The sequence below is a fragment of the Passer montanus genome, unplaced genomic scaffold (genome assembly GCF_014805655.1).
Source record: "Passer montanus isolate IOZ18808 unplaced genomic scaffold, ASM1480565v1 scaffold4, whole genome shotgun sequence".
Classification (NCBI taxonomy): Eukaryota; Metazoa; Chordata; class Aves; order Passeriformes; family Passeridae; genus Passer; species Passer montanus.
In genome coordinates, this window is record NW_024368818.1 from 5,406,890 (window position 1) to 5,424,719 (window position 17,830).

Below are 17,830 nucleotides of genomic sequence, written 5' to 3' on the forward strand. Positions count from 1 at the left end.
GACTTCCTAAAATGTAATCTAAATCGACCCCTTTTCAGTTTCCCCCTTGTCCAGTCACTACATGCCCTTGAATCAAGTTGCTCTCTGGCTTTCTTGTAGGTCTCTTTAGGAACTAGAAGGCTGCTGTATGGTCTCCTTAGACCCTTTTCTCCAGGCTGAACAGCCCCAACTCTCTCAGCCTGTCTTCACAGCAGAGATGCTCCAGCCCCCTGATTATCTTCATGGCCCTCCTCTGGACCCACTCCAACAGATTTACATCCTTCTAATGGTGGGGTCCCCTTGAGTTGGATGCAGCACTCCAGGTGGGGTCTGAGAGCAGGGGAGAAATCATCTCCCTCGACCTGCTTTGAGCAGAACCACCTCCCACTCTGCTTTAGACGCTGCTAAAACAGCTGTGTGGCTGTTTTCCTTTCCCTGGGGCAACACTACAGAACACACAAAAGCCTAACCAAAATATAAGTGATAGTAATATTTTGAAGTACTTATGCTGAAAATGTCAAGAGCTACTTTTAAATAATAACTTTCAGAACAGTGACAACTGATCTCTGTTTTGCGGGTTTTTTTGTGGGTTTTTTGTTGTTGTTGTTGTTTTCTTTTTCCAAAAGTTCTGCACACAACAGCTTGACAGCTGATCCTGACTGAGGAGGGGTCTGAGGGAAAGAAAAAAAGGGGCTGGCAGCCCTTTGGGGGGCTCTTCATGCAGGACCACCTGCAACCTTTATCTGCTCTCAGAGACAGAACTCTCGTTTTGGAGAAGTCGTTGGGTTGGTTTGGTGGGTTTTTTTTCCCCCTTTTGCTCAGGTATCGCTGACACCTGACGGAGGGCGGCGCATCCCCGGCGGGGCCGGGGCGCGGGGAGGGCTTTCTCACGCTTCTATCCTCAGCGGGAAATAAACTCTTGTACTCCCCAGGAAATCCCGCGGCGGTGGGATGGGTCATCTGCACAGCGACAAGCATTTTAAAGTCCCGGCAGACAATCCGCTCGGAGCCCCCCGGGCGAGGAGAGGGGCTGCCGGGCCGCGCCGAGCGAAGCCGCGGCGGGAGGCGGGCAGGGGAGGGCGGAGGGAGGGCCGGGTGCCCGGGGCAGCAGCAGGCAGGGCGCTGGGCTCGGCGCTGGGCACGGGCTGCCGGCGCCGCCCGCCCCGCCCCGCCGCTTCTGCCTCAGCCCAGCCGAGTTTGGGGGCGCCTCTTCCCCCCGCTTAAACGACCTGTGCGCCATCTCCGCCCGCACTCTTCCGAAGGAGTCGCGCCCGTGCTGCTTTCCAAAGCCTTCCTCCCGGCAAGCGTAAGTAGAGCGGCCCCGGGCTGCGCCGCCGGCCCCGGTCCGCGGGCACGCTGGGGGCGGGAGCCTGCCCGGGCCTCTGCCCGCTCGCCGTGTCCCCCGGCCGTGGGATGGGCGCCAGGGAAGGGCAGGGCGGGGCCGAGCCTGCTCGTCCTACTGAGGAGGAGTCGTGGCAGGGGCCCTGCGGCTCCGAGTGCCTTCCCGAGGGACCCTGGCGCGAGCGTCCCTCTGTTCCTGCCACACCGAGGGACCCGTCTGCAGGCAGCGGCGCTCGCAGGTGGGACCGTGACAGAGGCTGGTGTGGCAGGGACGAGTGTCCACACCTCACCAAGTACCTCAGAAGATGCAGTGGAGGACAAAGCAACAAATATTCATATCCAGGATGGTTGTATAGGCTCGTGTGATATCTTCCTTAAAACTTGCCACTAACATGTGAACACTGATGTACATTTCTAGCCAGTTTAGCACTTGGAGTAAATTTAAGTCTTAAATAAAGCAGAGGCAGAATTTCTTTAAACCTTTTAAGTGGTGCTGCACAGAATGATGGAGTTCATGAGCATAACCTGAGATGGTTTCTGAGTTCCTTGAGGTGAGGTCTGAGTTATCTGGCCCATACAAACGTTTTCTGCTCGTAGTGGGGAAAGCGGCCGGGTGACCTCCCTGCATGGACCAGACTGTTACCTCACTCTGTTCACATCTTTGGTCCAAGAGTTACCCAAGCATGCCAGTTATTCACTTGTTCACATAGGACTCCCAAGCAACGCAAAGTATTGGGATGAATAAATATTCTTAGGAAGGTATGAAGCTTGATGAAGTAAAAATTTGCCAGTGTCATAAGCAAAAAAGTTGTTTCATTTGTGTCTTTTTTTTCCTGTAGGCAAAAAAAATTTGGGTTCATTGCTGACTCACTGAAGAAATCATATAAGCCTAGCATGTTATTAGAAAGTGTGTTAGGTCTTTAAAACCCTGACATAGATACAAAGAATTAATTGAACTGAGTAGTCAGAGATACTAGAGGTATTTACTTCTTTTATTTAAAGGGAAATGAGAGAAACCTACTGGAACATTTTGGAATTAAACTAGAAAAAAATTAAATTGTTTCCACAGTATAAAAGTGTACTTTGAGGAGTTTGAACAGGGTCTCCCTTCTAGTTACTTTAACTTGCCTGAAGTCCTCTCAGACAGATACTCAAAAGTTGGAGTCCCTGCTTCTCTGCAGTGAAAAAGGGTCTTGAGTCTTTGGATGCCAGAAAGGCTCATCTTTCCTTTGTATATCTGGGGCGGGGGGCGGGACACTCCTCACGGCGCAGTTTTTAGATCTGTGTGGCTGATGGCATGTGGGCACCTGACAGCTCTGTCTCATTCAAGCTTCACTCACTCGGGATGTAGGACTGCTGCCCTCATGCTCCACGGCTGTTCCGCAGTCCCCTGGTAGTTCCACACCCTTCACACCTTTCAGCTTTGCTGGTAAGTCACTCTTTTCCTTCCCATGTAGAGCTCTAAGATGGCATTTGAGTATTCTGGGGGAGACAAGGGTTTGCTTTTTGTTCCTGTTTTTCTCCTTCAGATAATGAACCAGGGCAGGGAAGAGGGAGTTTAACAGGTGGGGTGTTGCTCTCCTCCTGGGTTCAGCCCTGCACTCCTCGCGCTTTTCCTTTACTCAGGCCAAACTTTCACTCAGAGGTCAAGTGGAGTCAAGAAGAAGTCTAAAGCAGTTTTGCCTGGGATTTAAGGAGGAGGCTCCATAGCAGTAAAGTAAGTTCAAGGTAATAACAAGATCAGTTAAGGAATTAATTTTTAACAAGTGTTTAAAATACAATGAGAGTGGTGATAGATGTGTCTGAAAGTATGACACTGGGAGCATGAGGAAAGGTATTTTTCAAATCCTCATTTAAACAAGTTTATAAAATGAACTGTGAAACCTCTATTGTGATTTATGAAACACTCACCATTGTGTTTCATATATATGTACATGGCCTAATGCCATTCAGTTTCACTGGAAATTATAGTAGCTCATTCTGTCCCTGCACATATGCCAGTTTGTCTGGAACTACATGGTGTTGCTGCAGATTTTCTGCAGGATGACTGCTTTTGTCTCATTTAAATTAGCAGAGTTAAGAACCTGGTAGTGGTGGAGATTCCTGATTGGTGTAAAAATAAAGTAAATATTGCAGGTTGCTTTAACAGCTTTTTTCTTTTTCTTTTTCTTTTTTTTTTTGGTCATACTGCTTTATAAAATAGATGTAATTTTGAAGAAAAAATCTAAACCCCAAGTTTTTAGACTGTCATGCGAAATTAAAGGAAATGTGGGCTGAATTTAAGAAATTGTCTTCAGGCAAGGATATCTATTAAGTATCTAAATATTTGTTATGGTACATTTTTGGGATATACCAATGTAATGAAATCATAAATTCATCAAGTGTCATAATCTGGTAATGTGTGTAGTACAGCTGTGTACTTATTTGTGTTCATATGTGTGTACAAATACATAAACATGTGCATGTTTGAGTAAATTTATAAATAATAAAATGTCAAATTTTGCACACCTAGTGCACAAAGTGATGAACCTCTTCAGTGACACCATCAGAAATAAAAATAACTGGAAAGTTTGTCGATGTCACAAATTATTCTTCTCCTGCAGAGGGATAGATATAACATTGTAGCTTCTAAAATTTATTCTCGCTTGATTGTTCTCTTTGTTACATGCAAAGTGTGTTTGTGCATGTACTAAACTAGTAATTAATAACACGGCGTTGATTCTTAAATGCTATGCTGGTTTTTATGAATGTCCATTTTTCAGTGTGGTCTCAAAGGAATGATTTTCTAAAACAAGAAATACAATACAACGAAAAACACCAAATAATACAAGACTCCTGGTTCTTGTTAAATGATACGAAGGTTCATGAAGTCCTTACTTTTCATACTGTTGAATTAGATTGTTTTCTAAGACAGATTCTCTGTCATTCCCTTGTGGGTTTTCATGGACATAATGAAATGCAGATAAAGTTGTTTCCTTTCGTAATCTGCATTTTTTTCCAAGCACAAAAAGAAAAAATGTCTTCTTTCACAATCCATATTGAAGATTAGGTCTTAAGAGTTGCCTGTCTCTGTAACACGGAAAGTAATACTATACAGTTGAATTTTATGTAATACTGCAAGAGCAAGCTTGGGATATTCTCAGCTAAAATACTGAGTTGTAGCCATTTAAATTTAGACATAGGTTCTTGAACTCAGTAGGGAAAAATCACATATTCTCTAAGCGTTGTGAAACTTCTGTTTTCGTTTAATGTAATTTAATAATGTTATGTATCAAGGTAACCCTTTGCAGTTGTTGATGTGATTTTTGGATGAGTTACATTTGCCTTAAGAATTGCTTACTGAAGAATGTATTGACAGTGGAGAAAGATGCAGGACCTGGATTTCTGGGGACTCTCCAGCCAGTGGAGATGTGTAACTTTGCATTGCCCTTGGAAAAAATGTCTTTCCAGTATTTATGTACTATAGACAAGACACATTTGTGGTGAAGGCAACAGTTGCTGCAATTCATTCTAAGATGAACACTGAGGTTTTTCACCTCTGTGCAGTTGAGGTGCTGTGAAGTATCTGCTCACAGCTTAAACACTTTCTCTTGGTGTGCAGGATGAATTTGCACACTCTAATACACAGAAATAAATATTTAGGCTAATGGAAGCACTAAAATAGCTTCTTTATGTGTATCCTCTGAGAAAAGTGTGTTGTGTCATGTCTTTGGTGTCCTGAATTCTCAATCTGGGCTGACCTGTAGTAAAAAGAAGAAAAAAATCTTGAGTAGTATTAGTGATTGGAGAATGGTTAAGTTAGATGGATTTATTATTTGCCATCTTTAAGTTCTAAAAATTTTTAATGTTTTTCTGTTAATCAATAGACAAATCCTCACCGAAGCACAAAATGTCCTGTTTTCATTGTAGACATCAGTGCCTGCTCATTACCTGAGCTGCCTATTTTGTTTTATCTGCATGGAAAATGAAGAGTGAAGCAGAGAGTATCAAACTGAAAGGCACAACATAATGTAAAGAATAGCAGAAAAAGGAAATATTGAACTTGGGTTTATGCTAAGCTTCTTTAATGTGGAAAATAAAGAGTGAGGCACTATCAAACTGAGAGGCACAAAATAATGTAAAGAATAGCAGAGAAAGGAAATATTGAACTTGGGTTTATGCTAAGCTTCTTTAATAAATATCACATTATTTATTTTGCTTTTCCTACATTTTCCCACTCATAATGATAACATGCCCAAACAACAGTTTAGTTCTGTTCAAAGCTGGAACTAAACTGGGTATATCTTCAAATGATTTTGAATTGAAAAAAAAAGTATAAAATTAATTCATTACTGTTGTAAAAATTATTATTTGTCAAGATTAAAATTACTTAACCATCCAAAATATTTTAAACATTATAACATTAAGATGGATGGTTAAAATTTAAAGTAATATAAACATATTAAATTAAGACTATAAAAATACTATAAAAATTTTTTTCAGTTTTGGGCTACTGTTTTAAGAGGAGAAAAAATACATTATTCAAAAGGAATCTGAATATATTTAAAACAAAATGTTTCAGGGAACATATGTACACAAAATCAGTATTTTGTTGTTAGTGTCATCGTTTGTAGTTTATCATGTTACATTGGAAGAAGAATTCACTTGTATTGAAAGGAATGCGTTTTTGAAGAATAGCAAAGATTTATTTTTAGAGGGAATTTTTATTAAATTAACTTTGTGTGATGAAAAATGAGTTAGTATACCAGGATTTATAGAACTGCAAAATACTAATGGGTGTGTTGTTGCTTTTTGTGTGAAAGCATACTGCTCTGCAGTTATAGGTATTTTGTTGCTTCACAGTAAAATCAAATTATAAAAAAGTACCTTAAATAAATTTAATTTCTTTCCTTGCGTAACTAAAAACCTGAAAGAAGTTCAGGATAGACTTTGGAAATGCTTCTTCTGGAAAACCAGTGACATAATTGCTGGAAATTACATTCATATAATGATGAGAATAGTACACTTCTTTAGTGGTAAATTCCTAGCTCTAGCGATGAACAACTTTTTTTTTCTCAGGAATTGTAAAACACACAGGTGTTTGGATAAGAATTATAAGCATAGCAAGATGTAATCAAGTTATATATGATAATATTCTAAGATTTTTAAACAAGAAGACAATCACTATTCTGATAGGGTTGGTTTTTTTGGTATGCAAATTGTTAAATCTGAATTACAATTATGATACAAGTATTTCTGAAGGTATTGAAGTTAGCTGAAAGCAAATTTTTAAATTTTGTTTTTAGTTGAAGGTTGACATATAAAATACAGAAGTGAGTTTATTAGGGAAATTAATTGTACTTATATATAATATATATTCCAGTATTCTTATATATAAGCCAGTTAGGAACAGGCCAAGGATAAGAGGAGTGATACCAGGAGGTTTCTCTTTTTTCTCAATTGGAGGAAGCTTGTGAGGAATCTGATATTAAAAAAAAATCTTGCACTTTAAGCCTTTCCAAATCAACAATTGTGTCTCTGCCTAGAACTGGACTTGGGAGGCCCATCATGCATGAATTGGTGGAAACTGCTGAGAATATATGCCAGTTGTTTGTCACAGAAATAAGGTCATAGGATGTAATTCTGTTTTTTTCCAAGAAAATCTCCGTATTATAGTTGCTGAAGTGACCTTGAGTTTCTTGTTTTGGTTTTTTGTTTTGTTTTGTTTTGTTTTAATGATGTTGCAGTAGATATGATTCAGTAACGCAAACTGCCAGTACAGTAGGGGAAATAGCAGAGAAACCTTTCCACCATTCCTTAAAGAATTTCTCATTCTTCCCAATATTTCAAGTTATTAAAATGTCTGGATTTTTTAATAAATAAACATATTTAAACATGATTAGGCTTTGAGAATGTGCTTGTTGAGTTACACAAATTCCAAAATTCAACTGTAAATTCCATAGGTTTTGAGTAATTATTTTTCTCTGTTTGTACAGTTTGAAAATAGCAAAGACCTATTACTAACTTTCTAATTGCTGGAGTAAATATGTTCTGATAACAATAAAATTATTAGAGTTAGGCAAACTTTGCATCACGTTCTGGATACAAGTGTATGTGCATTAATAGTAGCATTATTCTGTTTAATTGATCTGATTTCTACTTGATCTTTTCTAAATAAAAGCAGGAGCAGATAGAGCCATCTCAGACAAAGGAAACAGAAATAATGCTTTTAAAAACGTTTAAATTTTGTAGAAAATCTAACTTACAAATCCTTCTTGCCAGTTGTGTATAGGCCTGTATGGGCTCTGTGAGAGCATTTTAAACATCTCCCTTCTGTGCTTACCAAAGCCCATGGTTGCGTGGTCCCAGGGTTCTTAAAGTATGTGTGCAGTATTCTGCAGAAGCAAGATAAGAAATATGATTTGTCAAGGATCAATCTGTTCTGCTCCAGCATTGTGCAATTACAAGGTGTTTTAACATTGCTCTAATTGCTCTGATGTTCTTGTTGTAGGTTAGAAATCTGAAGCAATGGGTGACTGGAGCTTTCTGGGGAGACTGTTAGAGAATGCACAGGAGCACTCCACGGTTATTGGCAAGGTTTGGCTGACGGTACTGTTTATCTTCAGGATCCTGGTGCTGGGGGCTGCTGCTGAGGAGGTCTGGGGAGACGAGCAGTCGGACTTTACGTGCAACACTCAGCAACCTGGTTGCGAAAATGTTTGCTATGACAAAGCCTTCCCCATTTCTCACATCCGCTTCTGGGTGCTGCAGATCATTTTTGTCTCCACTCCGACCCTCATCTACCTGGGCCATGTCCTGCACATTGTACGCATGGAGGAGAAGAGGAAAGAGAAAGAGGAGCTGAAAAAGAAGGGAAGCAGCAAAGATGGCAACTACCAAGTAGCAGCAGCATCTGGCAGCGGTGGTGGAGGAGGCAGTAATAATGCCAAAGATCAATCTATTGTCAAAAGGGGGAAGGAGAAGCTCCCAATCCGTGACGAACGTGGCAGAATCCGTATGGGGGGTGCCTTGCTCCGTACCTATGTCTTCAATATCATATTCAAGACACTGTTTGAGGTGGGCTTCATTGTGGGCCAGTACTTCCTATATGGCTTCGAGCTAAAGCCGGTCTACCAGTGCAGCCGCTCACCTTGTCCACACACTGTGGACTGCTTCATCTCGAGACCCACTGAGAAGACAATCTTCATCATCTTCATGTTGGTGGTGGCCTCAGTCTCCCTGCTGCTGAACATGCTTGAGATATATCACTTGGGGTGGAAGAAACTTAAGCAGGGCATGACAAGTCAGTACATCCTAGAGATGCCTGTCGCAACAATGACACCAGTTATGGTAACAGGGGAGTCCAAACCTGTTTCCCTGCCTCCGCCAGCACCACCAGTGGTGGTCACGGCTGCCACACCGGCCCCCGTTCTGCCTGACACCCGCGCTGTCACACCGCTGCTGGCCCCAGTGACCATGGCATCGTACTATGCCACAGCTGCTCCAAGACCACGGCCCCCCTCCAACACGACGTCCATGGCAAGCTATCCTGCTGCTCCCCAAGTTCCTGAGGAGAGGCACCGTGCTGTGACTCCCACGCCCATCTCCACTCCCGTCACCATCCCGACCCCCATCCCCACGCCCACGCCAGCCGTCATCAACTACTTCAACAGCAGCAGCCGTGCCCGGACATCCGAGCAGAACTGGGCCAACGTGGCAGCTGAGCACCAGGGGAAGGTTTCCTCCAGCTCAGCAGGCTCCTCTACCCCCAGCAGCGTCCGGCATCCCCTTCCTGAGCAGGAAGAGCCACTGGAGCAGCTACTCCCACCCCCGGCTGTGCTGCCCATTGCCGCAGCCAACAGCGGCAGCAGCGCCAGCCTGAGCGGGGCGAGCGGCAGCAAGTGGGATGTGGAGGGCGAGGTGGAGCTGTCGGGGGCACGGCCCGTCTCGGCGGCCTGCACCACGGTGGAGATGCACGAGCCACCGCTGCTCGTAGACGCGCGGCGCCTGAGCAGGGCCAGTAAGTCGAGCAGCTGCAGAGCCCGGTCGGACGACCTGGCCGTGTAAGGCGGTGGCCCCTGCTCGGGGAGCAGGTGGTGCAAGGCGCAGTGGGCAGGGGAGCTGCCTGGGGAGGCCAGGCCTGGCGTGGGTGAGGAGGCCTGGGCTTCAAACTTAGACGCTTGCTGTTTTTGCACTCTGTGAGTTGTAGTGGGGAAAATTATCAACATTTTCTAATAGGTCAGGGGTGACCGAAGCGCAGCACGTGGGCCAGGGGACCAGTCCCACTTTCCTTCATGTTCGCAGCAGATCCCTCAAGGGCAGCCGTAGGGGAGGCCTGCACAGATGACAGGTGGCGATGGTAGCTGGTCAAGCGCCCTGAGGCTGACTTTCATCTGAGAAAGATGTTAATATCCCTGGTGCCCGTGCACCTGGCTGTCATCTCCCTCTTGCCCTTGCCTTCACTTCAGCTCTTTCCCAGAAACTCTACATGAGCAGATGCAATGACTTACTTTCTTCCTCTTAAATCTTACGTAGCCCTGTGGCAAACATCAGGGTGGTATATTGCCTCTTGGCACCTGTTGTGTCTACGGACCAACTTGCCATATTAAAGGTAACTCAGTTTCTTACATATAACATGCCTTATGAAGCCTTTGTGTTCATGGCAAGTCACCGATGCGGTCCTCAGCCAGGCAAAGTTTAGGGAACCCCTGGAATAGATTTTTGAGGTTCTTATTTCCATAACTTTTTTATTTTACTCTTGACCTCTTAGGAAGTGTTCAGTTTGACCTTCTATCCAGTGTTTGCCAGCCATGATCACACCATGTTTATAAGCCTGCAAATATGTTTGAGCATGTTTGACTATAATTTTAGCTGACTTGTAAAATTGCTTACAGGAGGACAGGAATTCAAACCACACTTCGGAAATTATTACACAGAACAATTTCTCTTCAGAAAGCAAGGATTATGATTTCAATACACTGTGGCTCCATACATTGCCCGTGGACAAACAATTAGGATAAAGTACAGCTCTGCATTTTAGACTAATAGATATCAGCATAAGTTTGTTGGAAAAATGCTTTTTAGAAGTAAATTTGAGTGCTTATTTTTAAGTATTTGAACATTTTGAGAATAATTTTTAGGTTTAAAGTTACTTGACTGTGTACTTAATAATTTTAGTTTGATCTTTGATCTGACAAGAAAATGTAAAAGCAAAAGAACTTACTAATGGTGAAATTCCCAAATCAACATTATTTCCTGTTGTGTACCCTTTAACATCAATCTGTAGTGTCTTTAGGTCAGTGAAAACAGACTTAGATAATATTGTATTGCAGAAAAAGTGGCTAAAATATCTGGGCAATGTGGTGGCTGAAGGGTCTGAAGTCGACTGAAGTCGCTTTCAGAATTTCCATTCAATTTAACAAGGAGCAAGATTTGGGAATGTATCTTGCAGGCCTTATTCAAGCAAGACTAACGTTCACATGAGGTTTTGGGAGCCTTAGATTTTGGGCCTTTGAAAAGACATTGAAATCCTGCTTTTGAAAAATGTGTGTGTCCCTTAAAAATGGGTGAAGGAAAGTACTAAGGTTTTTTTTCTAAGGTGCATCTTTCTTTTCAACAGGCTCTGTCCTTTATTCCCTCCTAAACAAGGTGTTAGAATTCTGCGTGCCTGAGTAGGCTCAGGAGAGTTTCAGTACAGAAGGAATACAGAATTAAGCCTAGCTTCTGTTCTAACCAAAATGCAAAAGAACTAAAGCTTGGAGTCAGTCCTGTTGCTGCTATAAACCGAACGTACTGTAACTAGAAAAGAACAATCAAACACACTGGGATAACCCTTTGCATCTTCAAAGTGTTTGGCCTGGCAGTGCAGTCCTTACTCAGGCAAAGCAGAGTCAACCTGTAGCAAGTAGTTAACATTACCAGTTATTTCTGCTGTTAAATGTTTTCCTGAGTGTGCTTATTTTATTCAAGAGTCAAAATATATTCCCACCACTCAAGACTAAACATTTTTGCTGCTTTCTGAGTAGTCACAAAGAGCTTCTCATGATCAGCAGCACTGTTCTGCAACCCTTGGGCATGTTGTCTCATGACTTCCTTGTCCTGCTTGTGTTGAACCAGGTGAGGAGAAGTCCTTCTGCTGCCATGGCTCTTAAGGGCAGCTGCTGCATTAAAAGTCGATGTGTAGTAGTACAATAAAGATATTTATTATTAAGTATTCAGCTTCAGCCATGCTCTCATGGATTTTCTGTGTTAAAGCCATAAAAACCCTTTCTGCAAGAAAACTAAAAGCCAAGTTCTGCGTTCTATTGAATCCATGCAACTATGCTAAACATAGACTAAAGTTGATGAAGTTGCCTAGATGTAAACAAAGGCAGAGATTAGGATTAAAAATTTTAAGATTTACTAGCATCTATAGTAGCAGTTTTGTAAGTTTTGATAAATGCCCGTTAACTACATTGCTGAAATAATGCAATATATGCATCTCTGTGTTTTAGTACATTGGAGTTTATAGACTACATTTTCCTTTGTTCTATGCTTCTGAAGAGTGAAGTCAAAGTCTTTCTGGAGTGTATTTATATAAACCAGACCACCTGGAATGTGTGCTTTTTTATATCGCTTCCTGAGAGCAAAACTGATGATGTTTGATGGGGCTCTGCATCTTGCAGCCCTTACTTTAGTACTATCCTCACAGAGTGTGTCCTGCAGGATTGCATCCATATTGTATATAAAAAGTAGTAAGAGAGGTAGATTTAGCTTAGGGTCAACTGAGACCTAGGCTGACCTTTTCAAGTTAATGTGTGTGGTTAGACCTGCACAAAGTTCAGATGCTTTTGTGGAATATATGGTATTTTCAGCCAGAGTAACTACTGGAAAGCTCTAAAAGATGGTTTTTCCTGTTAGGTGAAGCTCGGGGGGAGAAATGTAACTCTATTGCAACCCCTAAGAGAAGTCTGAGAGAGCAGCCTCTGCATCCAGGCAGTCCTGGTCTGAGAAAGCAAAGCTACAGCTCACAGGTTGCGCTTTTAAGATCAGCTTAAGTTCCATCACGTATCTATGCAGCGTCAAGCCTCTTCATTGCCTACAGTTTCATTTGGACTCCAGTAACTGTTTCTTCATTTAAGGCAGGTAACTGTTGGGGCAGAACTCCTCCTTAGAGCTTACAACTGCTTGTAGTTGCCATGTCACATCTGGATTTGGATTTGTTGAAAGAAAAATCTTACTGGTGTGGCTGATTTTGAGGACTTTAATCTTTACTCATGAATGATCACTGAATTCAGCATCCTGTGAGTCAAGTGCTGAATTCTGTGTAGAATTCTGCAGTTCTAGAAAATATGTATGAACACCCACTGACTTGCAGAATAGAGTCTATTGGCAAAAATTATCTCCTAATTTCTAAGTTGTTGACTCTTTCCTGTCAATTAATTACAGAATTTCATGGGAACTGGTAGCAGGTCCTGATTTAACCAGTCATGTGGCTGTTCAAGCCACAATTTTGAAAGGCCTCAAGTGCACAGCTAAGATGAAATCTGTAGGTAAGTTATCACAAAAGCAGAAGTCAGAACAGAATCATGCCTGATGTTAAGCAGACTGGAAAAAAAAACCAACAAAACCAACACTAATTTTTGCTCTTTGAGTAGAATAATTTTGGGAAAACTTGTTCTCTCTCTTACTTGAGGTTAAAAAATGTGCTGAGGTGAAGTATGGAAACTGAGAAAAGATACTCTTTGAACAAGTTACCAGGTGTATGATGTACTACTCTTTTTGCAGTATATTTGTTGTTCAACAAGGCACTTAGAGCTAATTAAATGTCTGACATTATGCAGCTCTTAAGGTTATTTTATGGTATGAATACATAAGTGTAGGATCAGTAAAATCATAAAAGCAAGCTTTAAAAATCAAATCATTATTTAGGTCCTTTTTTGGTTAGTTATGGGACCACCTCCTCAGCTGCTCCAAACTTGTATTCCACTGAGTTCATGTGGGTGACAGCAGTCTGCAGGAGCAGAGTGTTGAGCCCCCAGGTCTTTTTGTTTTATCCAGACACTAACACCATTTGAACAGGCTGGGTTGTTGTTTTTTTTTTTTTTTAATTCCAAATGTTATGCTTTGATTCTTCTTCTGAAAAGTGTGCTCTTGTAATTTTGATTTTCTGAAGTTTACATTCAGTTTTTGGTTTAAGATTGCACATTTGGATGAAATAAACTGTTTTCTAAGTTTACATTTGTATAAGAAGTAAAAGAATGACTCTGCCAATATGTTAAAAGAGAGAGAAATGTCTTACTATAACACAGGAATTCTTCAGCCATAAGGCAGTACCATTAAATTTAACCTGATCACTGATGCATAGTATCAGCTTTGTCTGTATAATTAAAATATGGGCCTTGGATATATAGGGAGCACACCAAGGAAAAAATTATTTTTCATCATGAATTCAATTATTGCCAAATCAACTGAGGTTCATTGTTGTTCATATGCTTTCCTGTGTGTTTAGAGCTTCAATGACAAAAATTAGGTGTGACATATGTCTTTTATGAGCTAAATTTACAGCCTGGTTTAAAATTCCAAACAAATACTTGTGAATAAACACTGCACTGTTACACTGTAGAAGATTTTACAAAAAAAATAAATGAGATGTTTTGCTTTCTAGGCAAAAATATGGTTCTGAGCCTGCAAATACAATTTCATGAAAGTTATTTTAACTTCTGCCAATAAGACCATTAAAGGCAATGGGAGTATTTGCATAAACTAAAACCACTGATGTATTAAAGAAATTGTAGATTTGCATTTTCAGTTTGCTGTAAGATGCCAATCTAATTCTAGCGTTTTCAGTTCTTGAAGAGTTATGCAAGATGTGTGAGCATATTTTAAGGTGGAGAGTACATTGCTATTTGCATTGCCACTGTTTCTCACAGTTAAAGGGTTCTAAAGCATAAGAAAGCTTACTCAGAACTTTCTTGTTGCTTTCCAGATGTTTGTCTTTTACATTATAGAATCTGACAAAAAACATAGCAAGTTTTCTGGGCAATCAGGAACTTGTAGTAACAATAAAACCAGCGAACAGTACTGTCTTCAGAGAAGTGCCTTGTATATTAAATTCTGTAAGAAGCAAGTTGATGTAAATGTTAATTTACCTCATATGTTTACAAAATTGTGACTAAATAAACTTTTTGTACCACAGCATTGTCTCTTCTAGATTAAATTTTCATGGTTGTGTAGATGGTCTTTTGAAATACCAATGTGACAGAAGAGTTAGCTCCCTCCCTTTATTCACTTACACTGCTGCTTCCCTTCATCATGTGAAGTGCTCACTGAACTGCATCTCTTGGAAAACTGGATGCTGAACCCTGTCTCCCTGCAGAGCTCCCAGTGGCTTCAAAGGAAGTTCGTGGTCCAGAAGACAGGTGAGAACAAGACCCACTTGAGCATGTGCAAAGGTGAAATACTGACTACCTTGACATCAGTGGGAGGTTTGCTTCTGCCTTCCACCAAATCCAGGCTTCACCCTTGGCTCCTGCCTTGACACAGGAGTCACTGTTCATCTCGTGTAGTGTGGCATTGGCAGTGACTCCCACCTTTCCCCTCAGTGCTGACACACTAACTTTGATTTAACCATCTAGCTGCTGTGCCATGAGACTGTTACCTATAAATGCATGAAGGGTTTTAGTGCAGGGTAAGTGTGTCCTTGCTGGGGATAATGTGGGGTGTCCACTGCATTTTAAATTTGCTGATTTGCCCCTAATAGGAATGTTCACAGTTTAGAATGCAGAAGTCTAACTCAGTTCTGCACTGAAAATGTACGATGTGCTAAAGGCAAGTCAGTCTAAACATTGTCTAGTCCCATGAAGAGGCCAGGGCCAGATTTCTGAGAAGTTTTACTTGTGGAAGGAGCAATGTAGGCAAGACTGTGTGTCTTCCAGAACTGTTAAGTATGAAGGCTTTGTAAAACATTATTTTATCTGCAGCACATTTCATTATTATTACATGGACCTGGCAGGTCAAGACACTTTCTGCCCTGTAGTACTGAGTGTTTTTCTCTCATGGGATTACGGTGAAGCTTATTTTTACGGTGCCTCCTTGTGCTCAGGCAGTGCTGTCTCTGCTTTATCTGATGTATCCATATGGTAAACCAGACTGTTTACTATCTCTGATGACTGGCAGGGGTAAAGCAGGCTGTCAGGTGTATGATAGGAGTAGTACTAAGATTGTGCTTAGCAATAATAAGCTGAGGAAGTATGCTAAGTTGTATGGTAATACTAGCTGATAACTCACTTGCCTCTGACCAAGAGCAACTTTTTCTACAAATATATCTGGCAAACTTTCTATTTAGATGCATATTCCACAATTTTGTCAATTGAAGAACAGACAGGTACTCCCAAGGGAGCTGAGAGCATCAGCAGTGCAGACCCTGCTTGGTCATGGACTCTCCCTCCCTTGGGACAAAGCCACTGCTGTCACCTTGCATCCACTTGGTCTCTGAAGGCCTTTTTGATGGTGTGGGAGCCTTTTACTGCCACATTGAGTGAGGTAGCTCTCATGCTTTCTGGAGAAAAAGCATGAGAGCTGTGCCCTCCTCATCCACAGCTGTGTCAGGGCACCCTGAAGGTTCTGATAGTAATGAAAAGAGGTGTGCTGGGGCGAACTCTCTAACCTGCTCCAGTAAATGTCAACAGTTATGCTGAAAGCCAAATGAGGAGCATTTCACACAGCCCTGTACTGCTGCTGCAGTTCCCAGGGATTTGGCACAGGAACAATCAGCTGGGCTTCAGCAAGCATTTTCACTGTGACTGCACTAAGAATGGGCTTTAACTAACACCATCAGTGTTTCCCCACACTGTAGCTGAGATGGGAATGAGGGCAATACGTTGCCTCTCAAGGAAACAGATGTCAGATAGCGAGGTCTTAATAGCTCTGACATTTTGATCACTTTTGGCAACTGAATGTGTATGAAGTCTAATTGCCTTTGTGTCTATTTTCAGCAGACAATAGAGTAAGCAGATGCTTATCCAAACCCACAAAACTGAAGAGAGCTTTCTCATAAAGATGATCTAGGAAGACTGTTTTTCTTAGAGTGTCGTAGTCCAGGAAGACAGGGTGTTTGAGGAAGGACATATTTTAGCAGGTGCAGGTATGTGATATTATGTCAGAATTACAGGTATCATTAATTACTATTGATGCATTAGTAGGGCAGTTGGATTGCACCAGCTGTTCTTCATTGAGCAAGGTTTGTTTTCATTTTTAAAGAGGCATAGTGGTACATAGCAGCAAAATGCTGTCCTGTGTGGGTAGTCACCTCCTTTTCTTTTTTTGTGCAGTATGTGGTCTGTATATCTTTGAGTCACTTATGACAGTGGCTATAGATTGAGGTTCCTGGTGTCATGGATAGTAGCAATGAGCAGACTGACACCAAGGTCACAAAGAACTGCCCAGGCTTGCTGTGTTTGCATCACTAATGTAGCCATCTCTAACATTTTTTCAGCCAGATCTCTGTAATTTTAGAGGTTGCCTCCTGAGAGGGGGAAAAAAAAATCAAATACTTGCAGTTCTTCACCATTCTTATTTATTTGTCCCATGAAAGTATGATAAAATATATTAAAATGTCCAGACCTTTGCATTTCTAAGTAGCATGAGACATGGCTTTTTAAAGAGTTCCTATGATTTCTAGGAATTTTTTTTTTAACAGAAAGGGCTTCACAAGTTCACAATTGTCTCAAAAAGACAATTCATCTTTTGTTGGTATACATTCTTCTTGTGCTTGCACAGGATCCACCAAAGTCGGTGAATTGATGGAATAAAGTGAAATAAAACCTTTACTTTTCATGTGAGAATATAGATTCTATGTCTATACTCAATTCAGTGAAAACTAAAAAGGAAGAGCAAACAATTATCACCGATCATATATCTCACTCCCCTGCCTGAGAAGATTAAACTTTCTAAAGATTTTGGTTTTAAGGCATGTTGTGGTCTTTTGAGCAGAGACTAAGGGATAATTATGGTTGAACTATCCTGCCCCGCAGAGGAACCTACTGTTTACTTTGCATGTCTTATGTAGTGGGGTTTGCTATATAAATTCTGCACAAAATGCAGAAGTAAGCAGCTAAGGAGGTTTTGCCTAAGCAAACTCACTGTGTTTGGATTATGGATACTCTGAGGGGAAAGAATCGTTTTCATTATGGGAGAAAAACCTGTAGCAAAGCCAGCTAGGATACCAGAAACACACATGGCTGATTCTCTGGAATTTCTACATCCTGTAGTCTTTTAAACTCTGTATTCAACTAAAGTAGTGCAGCCCAATGCTTTGAGAGCAAAATTCTTGACCAGGAGTCTACAAAATAATGCCTGCATTTACATTTGTCTGTGAATGGGGCTGTGCTAGTGACTGCCGTGTTTTGGGATTTTGTAGCATGGAGAAGGATGCAGTCTGCACCAGCCTCTTGCTGTGGCCTACATGAGAATTCTGTGTCTAACTTTAAGGATGTATTTTTAAAATCTCTGCTCTTTATTGTTTACTGGAGTGGAGTCTCTTTTCAGCATA

General features: G+C 41.5%; 1 protein-coding gene across 2 annotated transcripts; it reads left to right on the forward strand.

The window, feature by feature from the left end:
• Positions 1–1,042: 1,042 nt before the first annotated feature.
• Positions 1,043–14,475, forward strand: GJA3 (gap junction protein alpha 3). 2 transcript variants are annotated; one of them, XM_039718725.1, is made up of 5 exons: positions 1,043–1,285; positions 2,651–2,749; positions 2,850–3,048; positions 7,811–9,319; positions 12,199–14,475. In XM_039718725.1, exons 4-5 carry the CDS (start codon positions 7,828–7,830, stop codon positions 12,333–12,335), a joined length of 1,629 nt encoding a protein of 542 aa, XP_039574659.1. In that variant the 5' UTR covers positions 1,043–1,285; positions 2,651–2,749; positions 2,850–3,048; positions 7,811–7,827; the 3' UTR covers positions 12,336–14,475. The 2 variants fall into 2 exon arrangements, with proteins under 2 accessions (XP_039574659.1, XP_039574660.1); XM_039718726.1 differs by lacking the exon at positions 2,651–2,749 and having other exon boundaries at positions 1,276–1,285; positions 2,947–3,037.
• The last annotated feature ends 3,355 nt before the right edge of the window (positions 14,476–17,830 follow it).